At 25.8% G+C, this 11,851-nt stretch overlaps 1 protein-coding gene across 4 annotated transcripts in view; it reads right to left on the bottom strand.

The window, feature by feature from the left end:
* Nucleotides 1-3,476: 3,476 nt before the first annotated feature.
* The window catches only part of LOC129971164 (uncharacterized), a 95,755-nt gene continuing 87,380 nt past the window's right edge, over nt 3,477-11,851 (bottom strand). For all 4 annotated transcript variants that reach the window (XM_056084692.1, XM_056084710.1, XM_056084683.1 and 1 more), the window contains exon 5: nt 3,477-3,778. In XM_056084692.1, the coding sequence (XP_055940667.1) occupies nt 3,698-3,778 (81 nt within the window). In that variant the 3' untranslated portion in view covers nt 3,477-3,697. The remainder of the gene's footprint in view (nt 3,779-11,851) is intronic.

The following is an 11,851-nucleotide window of genomic DNA, read 5'->3' as shown; positions in this document are numbered from 1 at the left end:
AAATCCATTACCAAAGTTATTGATTGAGAAGATATTTCGCTTATACCAAGAGTGTAGACAGCGTTTCTATGTTTTTTTAGCTGTACATTTAAGCTAGCTGGCACGTTGTGATTAAGAAAGGTATCAGATACGTTTTCTGGAGCATACACACATCATTCTTTCGTTCACAACTTATTAACTAAAGACTGAAACTTGAAAAAAAAAGGTATGAGTAAGGAAATTCAGTGAACCTAAAACTTACTCATAAACCAATTTAAGGATATTATTTTGAAAATTAATCATAGTTTTCAGTTTTCCTTCCGAAACTTCATATCATTCGAAAATTAAATTTAGTGGCTTGATTTAACTGAAATGATGAAATAATTAAGAGGTCCTAAAATTATTTATTATGAAGTAAAAGATAAAATCAATTAGAGAAGTTTCAAAAATAATTTTCTAAAGAAAAGGAAAATGTATATATCATTTATGAAAAAATATCTGATGTACCTAGACTTTTCTAAAAACAGTTAACAATGGTTATCGTGTTTCCAAACAATAGCATCAAGTAAAGGGTTAGCAATTTAGACGTATATTTCATTCGTTGACTAATCATGATAATGCGTCTAGTGTTTTCATTCTCTGTTTTGAAAACTCAATTTCAGAAGTATCAGTATAATTACAAGTCGTTGTACAGATTTTTCGATAATAATTTTGAATTTTTTGCCTAAAATTATTGCCAGTTATTTTATATCGCTTCACAAGTAAGTCGATAAATAATGCTTATAATTATAATATACATTCTACAAATAAGCAGCTAGAATCATAAATAATAATGTTATGCTATCCGTGAAATTAGCATGTTGACGAAAACAAAAATATTAATACTACACAATAATCCTCTTCTAATACCAAAAAAAAAAAAAAGTCAATATATTTTTTAAAACTAACTGGGAATTTTTCAATAGGATACTATCCGAGGGAAATATATTCAAATAGTTTGTGATTTTTTAAAATTGTATTCCACATTTTCTAGTCTATACTTATAATAAAGCTCAATGTGAGAGTGTTGGCGCTCTACAGGCCAGGTCATTTGACATACATCTATCAAATTTGGTACATGTATACCTTAGAGGTCGGGAATGTGCACCTGGGGCCCTTTTTTTAAAATTTTAATTAGAATTTTAATTATTAATTAAAAACTAACTTTCCCGCCAAAAAAATCTTCCATTTTCCCCACCGCCAACTTTTCAGCCAAAAAAAATCTTCCATTTTCCCCACCGCCAAATGAGTAAGGATTCAGTTTCTTTTTTCTCCCAACAGTAATGAGGCTAGGGTTAATATTTTTCGGCGGATTATTTTAAACGATTCTGTTTATTTTCTTAATGTTTTATGCATTTAAAATTAAACATTGTTAATTAATCCATGTTTCAGATTCATTCTGAAGTACTTTTGAATTAAAATAACATAGAATAAAGGAAATTAAAAATGTATAATCTGCATAACGTTACCCCAACTGGCGTAGAAAAATTCACGCATTTGCGTTACCTAACTGGCGAAGAAAATTCACGCATGCGCATTGTTCTGATTGTTGTCATGACAACCACTTTCAACGGATGATTTAAATTATTTTTAGGTTAGTTGCATGCTTTTGAAAGTAGATTGTATTTATGTTAGTTATATATTTTTTTGTATATGCTTATAGTTTTAAGTACATCGTTTTTTAAGTAGTTTTTTAAACCTGTTTTAGACCGATTATTTTAAACGATTCATTTTATTTTCTTAGTGTTTAATGCATTTAAAATGAAACATTGTTCATTAATCGATTTGTTCATTATGAGTCTGAGAAAATTTTGTTGACAAATTCTTGAGATATTACATAAATTAAGAAAGATATTCTTTAGTGCCCATAAAGTTTAAACGCTCAGTGACTCTATTATCAGTAATCATATTATTAAAAAATGCTTTGTTTCAGTAAAAAATATTATTATATTAATTGCAGATTAATCCTTTACACTTTAATTTAAAGTATAAATTCTACGAGGGGTAACAGAAAATGAGAGAGATACATATCACGTTATGACTGAAGGCCTTTATAATATTATGAGTGAATTATATGACTATCAAAATTTGAAGTTTTAAAATATTTTGCTGAAGAATCTATTAAAGTTGGAATTGCATAAAATATTTAATTATTAAAATTTTAACGAACGTTAAGACTGGCGAACCAGCTGGTCGCCAAAGGCGTCTAGTTAAATAATAAAGTTCAATTATATTGTACAAATATTAGATTATAGTTTGCAGGCCGAAATGTTGATCAGTTTACTATTAATGTAATTATCTTTTGAAACATTCTAATAAATGAATTACATGTTTAATTATACATAATTGATTTGATATTGAAAAATCATTTATGTACTTATGTCTTGTTATGAAATTAAGGAGTTTCCTTAATAATATTTTTGCTGCGATTACATGCTTACATATTTTTTGAGAGCTCTTATTATTACAAATTTTTATTTTATATTCACGTTTTAAAGAATTTATCAATATTTTTTTGAACATTTTACCGAATGTTGGACAATAGGAAAAGTCTACAAATTTGTAATCACTAATTTATATTGAAGACATACAAAGTTTGTAGTTAGTTTGAAGTAATTTAAATCTTCTTTCCCTACCATTTTTGTTTTTATTAATTTTTTACTAAAACCTTTCAAAGCCCATGGGAATTAGTATATATTCTATTATTTGCAATTTATTCGCTCTATGAAGAATCTGGGAAATTTCATTAATTTTTTTAAGAATAATGAAATTAAAAAAAAAATTGAAGATTTGATTTCATATTGTAAAAATAACATTTAATTTTATTTTTAATTTCTGGTATGCGAAGTATACAATAATTCGAACTCGAGATTTTGACATATCTACCCGTTTCAAACTTTCTTGAATTCGAAAAACACAATTTTGGCATTATGTCTGTCAATCTGAACACAATAACTCAAAAACGCTTTATTTGTAGATTTCTATCAAATTTTAAACGAAGTATGTTATGAGAAAATCTGTCTGTCTGAATATAAATTAATAAATAACTACATAATTAAGGAAGATAGATAGATGGAAATCCATGAAATTTGGTAATATGCCAAATTTTGGTTTCAGTCGATCGGAGAAAAGTACGAATTTGACGTTTTCTGGTGTTTGTGTATTAACCGTATCGCAGCCATTAATCGGCAAAAGAAATCCCCAAAATGGCATGCTAATACACTCTTTTGTCACTATTTTTTTCCAATGGCTTGCGGTTAATAATACACAAGTAAAACATATTTATTAGAGAGTAAGCGAAAAATTGTTAGTATACCGCTTACTCTGATTCAGTCTGATAATAAAATTAGATAACCAAAGAGAAAAGAAAAATGGTGTTACAATGTTTTTAATTGCAAACTAAAACTGGAAAAAATATACATAAACTCTACTGATAAATAATACTCTCTTAAGCAAAGTAACAATCACACATCTTTATTAGTTCCATTTGATTAAAATGTCAAAAATAAAATGTATCCATGAGAAGTCTTTATTATTTGTGATAGATAATTTCATGCGTGCTGTGGTACAAAGACAATATATGCTTCTAATACAGAGGGGTACACATAATAACTTCTAATTTTCCAATTTCAGTTGAATATTTCGGCACCAGCATTTCTCATCTCGTCAGCTTACTCTATCATATTTCCTCCTCATAATAGGCTTTCGGGTGGTTCTTATACTTCTTATTGGCATAAATGATGTCTTTCATTATCCTTTCCTGAAAAATAAATTTTAAATTGAAATCTGCTATCGCAAATTTCATGTTTTCATGCGAGGATATTATAATTTTTTAAGTCATTGATTGTTTCAATTAATTTAAATCATTAACCAGCTTAAACTGATTTGTGACAACCACATGACTATCAGATTACGAATTCGTCGATATTTGGAAAACGATGGAAAAACTCATTTTTGTGAAATTCATTGTTACAAATAGTATATCAAACTAAATTTTAAATCTTTATGAATATTAGAAAAAAATAGCACGGAATATGAAATTAGTATAATTAAATACGTATTTTTTTCAGTTATAAAGGAAGTATAAAAATCAATTTTGTGAGATAATATTTTCGTACTATATAGCTGAAAAACACCAAGAATTTAATTTTAAATTATATTTTAATTAAATTTTGGACTTTGAAAAATGTACAATAATCGCCCTCTTGTCTTGAAAAGTGCGTGCTGCAAATTTAAAAAAAAACGAACAAAATCTTTAACTTTGTAAAAGAAGAAGAAAAGAACATAAAACCAAACTATATCAATATGACAGATTTATTAGCCTTTAATGCTCCTTTGTTTTTTGAGATTTAGTCCATTGAATATCGTTGAAATGTCGTTATTGATTGAAAATTTCCTATTAAAAAAGAATAAATATTTTTGAAATGGTGTTATTGACTGAACACTTTCCTATAAAAAAAGAATAAAAATATTTTTGAAATGTCGTTATTGAATGAAAATATTCCAGCGTAGAACAGAAAGAGTTCTTATACTGTCATATTACCATATAAAGTCATCCAGATGAAAAAAAAAAACATTTTCATCCATATGAAAAAAAAAATTGTTTAGGCATGAATTTGATTGGAATTTTAAATAAAAAAGAAAGTTCTGAGTTCATAAAAATTAAAAGCTTTCATCAAAAAATTTTCATAGAGGCTTTTAAAAAATTGAATATTTAAATTTGTAAATAATATGGAGAGAGAGGAAGTGAAAGCGAATTTTTGAAAACAAGTAATTGAAAAAACCAAGTTTGACAAAAAGAATTTTTGTTTACATGTTTTGTAGACATAGAAAAGACTTTGAACCAAAACAGCGCATTTGAGAGACTGAATATTTCACCTTGAGATAAAAGTTTTCTAAATATATATGCTATTAAAGTGATGTAAACATATAATGATTCATCGGAGAAATTAATTATAAAAATACTCCTCTTAACATTAATTAATACAGTTGAGAAACGTTGAATTGAGATGAAAAAAATAATCAACTATTAAAGATAATTTAACAAAAATAAAGTGTTATGTATAAGAAATTTAGATTCATTCTACTTAAAACCTAATATATTTTCCTTTCACGCTAGACGAATCCGGAACTGCTCTTCATTGAAGGTCATTTCAGAAAACGTTTCACTGTAACTGTACGTTAGTACGCAGGAATACAAGTACTCAGAATAAAAAGCTGATTATGCATGCTGCTCAAGGAAAGATTAGGGTCAAGAGATCATGATGTTTTGGGAATTTCATATCTATCATTACGTAAACTCGTAGACTTTTCGTAATAAAAAAGAACATATTTTTTCCTGTATTATTAAAAACGTAACTGTGTTAAGTATATGAAATAAAAAACAAATTTAGGGGCAAATATTTATCAAAATATACTATCATTAGCTTTCTAAAATGCGGATTTTTGAAATTATTTTTTATTACTCCTATTCTTTAATATACTTCTTTATTATTGTGTAATCTTGAAATTCATTTCTTCACAAATTCTCTTGTAGCTACTGCCATTGATATTGAATGAAGATATAATTGCATTGTTCGATTAACTGACAAGTGAGTTAAGAAAATATTATAATAGTGTATTGTCATCGAAAACACACTTTTGTAAAGTTTAAGAAAGCTAGAATACTAAAAAATGAGTAAAAATTTTGTTTCAAAAATCCATCATTACAAACCTACATCAAATCAGGGCAGGGCAGCCTTAGGAGGAACGGGTACCAGATTAAAATTTTTTTGATAAGTCGGTTCCCAAATAACTGGCATAAAAGTTTGTCGAGGATCTTTGCACATGGGAATATAAACTGAATTAAATAAAAATAGTTTTTAAGAACACACTTTTGTTAGTTTTACAAAAAATATTTCAAAAAAATTTTGTTTTTATATTAATTACAATGATTCCATAGAAAAAATTAAATTGTTTTATTTTAGGTAATCGAAATTGTTAAATATCAAGATTGCTAAGATAAAAACAAATAATATATAAAACAAAATTTTTTAAGTCACTTCCTACTTAGATCAACATTTTTTTTATTTTAGTTACTTTTAATTAAATAATTACAAAATTGGTGACAAACTTGGCGACCATTTGGCAATGTGGCGACGTATTTGGCGACTTCGGCAACCAAATAGAAATTACTGGACAAATTTAATTAATTAATTAATATTTGAAAAAAACTGTATTAACATCAAGTGTCATCCACTAAAAGTTTAAAAAAATGTATTTGAATTTCAGTGGATGAATAAAAAAGTATTTTATTAATGAGTGAAAATTTGAACAAGATTATATTATATATATATATATATATATATATATATATATATATATATATATATATATATATATATATATATATATATATATATATATATATTGCCCTTCATTCGAACAGAAAAAAATGTTTTTATTACTGTCTGTAGATTTTAAATATACATTAGTTAAAAATTTCCTATTTGTTAGTTTTCAAAATAATAATTATTATTTAACTCGCATTTTTCAGTGTAGGTTTAATCCAGAAATCTTCAGTAATTCTCAGTAATTTCTGAATATTCTTTTTATTTTGTTACAGCAAAAACGTTTTCAACATACCAACCTACAATTTAGACTACCTAGAATTTGTACCTAATTTGCCTTACTGTATAGTTAAAGAAAGAAAGAAACTGGAGTAACAAAAAAGCAGAATTTATCGTGTCGCGAATTCAAATCATTATTACCGTCTCTCTGGTTAAGTAATTCTTTTTTTTAATTGTTATAATTTTTGCATGAGAAATCCATTGATTTACTTTTGATTTTCTAATTTATAATTCAATTATAATTTTCAATCTTGTGATAATTATAAAATAATTATTTTTCAGCAATTTTTATTTTTCCTTAAACGTTTCGATTTTGAACCAAGTTCCTTAAATGAAGTTCTGCAGTTAAAAAAAAAAAGCCAGTACCACTACTGTAAATGTGTCAGGAGAATGCTCATTTTAACGTTGCTGTTTCTAAGTACATAAGAATCACGCAATGGATTCAAGAATTCATTTCGAGGGAGGATGGAGAAGAATCAAAAAAAGAAAGTGAAGGAAACCTGTTACATACAATTAAGTGGCAAAGTTCACGAGACAACGAAAAATGCATTCTTGATCAACCAGTTTTCAAGGAGAAATCACGGTCGCAACAAAACTTTAAAAAAAAAAAAAAAAAAAAAAAAAAAAATTACACAGGAAAATTTTTCTCCACAGTGCAAACTATTTTAAGTAAATTCCGTTAGAACGATAATTACACATTTTATCAAGATTTAAATATAGAATATCTTTTAAAAAATGAAATAAAACGATATGGGTGTTAAAAAGGGGGGAAAAATTGGAGAGCTTCTAATATTTGAGAGTTCGCAAAATAATCTCATAGAAATTAACAAATTTAATTTCGCGCTTAAAATGGTTAAGCTTTACAATAATTTTGTTGATTAATGCAAGTTTTTTTAATTATGAAATGGGACTTTTCTTTGTTGCTAAATATAGCTGACTTTTAAACCAAGTGAGACTAAACTGAAAGGGAATAGAGTTATATTTCGAACAAACAAGTCAGTCACCAATGATGGCTAATAAACATGAAAGAAAAAGGAATTTTATCCACAATATTCATTTCCAGAGACTTATAGTAAATTTTTGTTTAACAAATAACTTTTAAACATAGGAGTATTCCAATGATAAAAGATTAAATTATTGTTTTAAAAAGATAGGAAATTTTATATTGAAATTATAAAAAAGCAAGAAATTGATTTAAGCATATAAATTATATCTTGTTTTATCCATTTATTTGCAAAATGATGCTACAACATTTGTTGAAACGACTTAGAAATTAATTATGCATTTGAAATGAGTACAATGCAAAAATTATTCTCAGTAAAAAAAAAAAAAAAAAAATCTCAGAATCAAAAAACGCAATTTTTTTATTTATTTTTTTACTTTAAAAGCAGTATTGATTCTTGAGTTTGGGCTAATGGATTCCAAGAGACCACTTCCGTATTGATATTACAACCAAAAGATAACTACATAATGCATCCCTTTCCGAACTCTGAATATTTACTTTTGTTTTGAAATTTTTTCGTTAATCTACCTTTCCTTTGTGTAAATATAGTTCTATTTTGGAAAAAATCTTTATTTAATTTACAATACTGATTCGGATAGAAACCTTTTATCCCGAGATCTAAAAATGAAACTGGGACATTTTTGGCTCTATAATACGTCACATCGGTAAAACTTTACATTTTCCGATTAAAAGCTTTCTTGAATGTCGCTGGCTGAATTCAGTTTTGTCTAATTTCGCAGAAAGTTCCTTTAAAAAATCGTAAATATGCGAGATTAAATTAAAATTATGTATTCCACATTTCATTTATTTATATCTCATTTTGTAATTTACAAGAATCTGTTCAAATGTATTTTTTATTCTAATTCATCTTTTATTAATAAACACTTTGCATATTTCCATATACTACATTTATTCAAAAATGTGTATGCATTTTTTTTTAATTTAAAGAAATACGTTTCCTTCAGAAAAGAACTTTGAATGCAACAATTACTGTTGTTAATAAAGGTATAGAAGTAAATAGAGAATAAACTTTATAAAAATAATAAAATATGTCTGTTTATAAAGAAATACTAATCATAACATTTTTCATTCATTAAAAAAGCATTTGAAAGAAATATTTCGAAATATTTTTATGCCATTTATTAAAAACATATATTTAATTAAATATTATGTAAACTTCAATAAAATTTTTTTCATGCTTTAGTATTGTGACCATAACTTACATTATTTAGAGCATAGCAAATTTACATTTGTCACAAACTAAAACGATTTTTGACGATCTTGTAGAGAGAAAGTCATTTGAGTGCAATATACTATATAAAATTGGCACTCGACGTAATGCCAAAGTCACAACATAAATAAACGTATTTCTTAGAAATATGCTTATATTCAATTTTTTTCACGTATTTAAATATTTTAATGCATTCAATATTTTTATTAAAAATATTATGATACACAAAGTCTTCTTACAGTCTGCAATTTTACTTTTAATGAAAATGAGAATATCATTTGCATAAAAAAAGAATTTTTAAACTTGCAGATCTTCAAAAAAAAAGTTGTTTTCGCCAAACGATATTTTTAAAACTAATGAAAACATTTTTTTTTATGTAAGTTATTATTGAGAATTATTGTTTGTTCATTCTGTAATCCATAATTCGAAAATAACTTTTGTGATTGCTGATTACGTAATCTGATTTTGTTTTTTGCACTTTTCTGCGATCAGTTAATCTCTACTTACTATGTATGTATATGTGTACGATCCATCATGTATATAAATTTGTTCTCTTTGTAAATAATAAATGATACGTACTTTCTTTCTATCTGCGGACGCTTATAAATCACTTGAACAATTAATAATTATAAAAAAGCTGACAAGATTTATTTGATCAATGCTAATGGTAACTCCAAAGCAAATAAATTATTAAAAGTATCTGTAAAATTTTCAATTAACAGTGACGACATGATCGAAAATAAAATAATACTTTTTTCTATTTAAGACAATCTCTCTTTTAATAAATTAATTGTTTAGAAAACTTACTGTTACTTCAAGTACTTACTTGTGAGCAAAATGTGAAGAAAATCTTTTCAATCGTTTATATTTCTATAGCATACAAAGTAATCATGAAATTTCTCTTTTATTTAAATTTAGACATACTTTGATAAATAACTATTATGGAATCCCCCCCCCCTTTCCTTAGCATAAGATATAGCTGAATGACATTGTCGAGGCAACGGTGGCAACGGTTACTAAGGATGAGTCCTAATGATCATCATCATTGCAATAGATGCCCATTTCTGCAATAAATCTCGAAATTATTAGTGCACAAAATTTATCTTTTTCTACCGCTTTAAAATTAATTTTTTCTATTTATTGATATTCATGTAGTTGCTGCACAGAATTTTCTCGAATTTTGTCAATTTGTTTAAAAAAAAGGCTTTGTCTAATTTTCATCACTAGATTTCATTGTTGTAATAAAACGCAAACCATTTTCATTGATTAATCAAATATTCAATCTTGTAATTTTCTGCCATATCACAGTTTAAACCACGAGTCAGAAAGTGACCGGAAAAGACAACGTGCATTTTCTTTATATATTTTATTCAAATATTTAAGTTTTAAAATAAAAATTGAGTTTCTTAAGTTTTTAATGCACTATGATACCATAGGACTAAACACCATTATGATTTCTTAAGTACAAACACACACAAAAACCAGAATGTGAGGCTATTAAAATAGCACAGTTTTGATGCCTAACACAATTTGATACTTAAAAATAGTTTGGTTAATAAATCATGAACATGAAGTTATGTATAAGATTTAATTGAAATTAAATACAATGAATATACAAGGCAAAGCAGCTGGTTGCCAAAGGTCTGAACTAAAACAACTCAGAAAAAAATTGAAATTTTCTTTATGATAAAATGACATAAATTTAAAAAAAAAAATATTTTTCATACAGTTATATTATAAATATGATAAAATGATAAAATATTATTACAAATATTTTTTTTCTTCTTAAAAAACCTTTATAATATAAAAACAGCAGACAGTGAGTGAGAAAGAAATTTGAAATCTTTTAAAAATCTGATTATTTTCAAGTTTGCTCAAATAAAACTAATGCATTAGAATTTGTTTATGATATTTTTCAGCAAGAGTAGAAAAAAATAATTTGATGGTATTTCAGAGGTCTATTCTACAAGTACGAGAATCCATCACAGAAAAGTGGAACTTATTATTTTTTTTTTCTTTATCACTAATTTAAAAGAATACTTTTTACTTGTAATAATGATAAATGCAAATTGAAAATGAAGCCTTTGAAATATTCGATAAAAATTTACAAGTTTTGAAAAAAAAATCACTTCATAAGATTACTTACATTTGAAAAGCACAAATAATGAATAATATTTTCTTTTAATAATAAATGAGATAACGAGAGAAAATTGATACCCATGAAATCAATCACGTGCTGTTTTTTTCCTTGGAAAAAAGATATTTCTCATCTCCTTTTATTTTTACATATCATATGTGTTTGAAATAATTACTTTTCTTGTTTGATGTATCAAAACAACGAGGAAATTTTGATGCTGGTTTGAATTTTGAAGAAATGAAAGAGAAAGATCATCGTGCTTTATTTTTAATATTTTTTTCAGTAAGTACTTACAAACAAAGGCTATGTTAACATACTGATTACAAAAAAAAAAACCCTAAAGAACAATTGTTTTTCAGGGTAACAAGAATTTAGTTTTTCTTTTAGATATTGTGTTCTTTGGAACAAAATAACATGCCAAGTAAGAAAATAAGTTCCGATTATAAACTTTGTAAAGTTTAATTTATCTTGGTTTTTCAATAGGATATAGAAAAGATAAATCACTTAATTTTTTTAGTTATATTAAAAATAATACTTTACATATGACAAAAAATTCTTTTAAAGCAAATTTTTGACAGGTTTTGTTCATACAAAATAAAGAGTGTGTTTAGTATTTAGTAAACGCAGAATAACAAAGGAACAAAAATTTATATGAATATATTTTCTGTTGTTAGTTTATATAAATGACATGTACTAGGAAAATTTTATATTTAAAATTCTCGGGAATTGAGATAATTTGGTTAAATTTTCTTATGTTGGTTCTAAAATATTGATTTTTTTCTCTTACAAATAGCATTTTCTGAAAACTAGTAAAATGGAACAAATCTGTAGAAGCAGCAAAATTTCTTTAAAGA

Source organism: Argiope bruennichi, chromosome 1, assembly GCF_947563725.1.
Source record: "Argiope bruennichi chromosome 1, qqArgBrue1.1, whole genome shotgun sequence".
Taxonomy (NCBI): Eukaryota; Metazoa; Arthropoda; class Arachnida; order Araneae; family Araneidae; genus Argiope; species Argiope bruennichi.
This window is presented reverse-complemented; position numbering and strand designations above follow the sequence as displayed.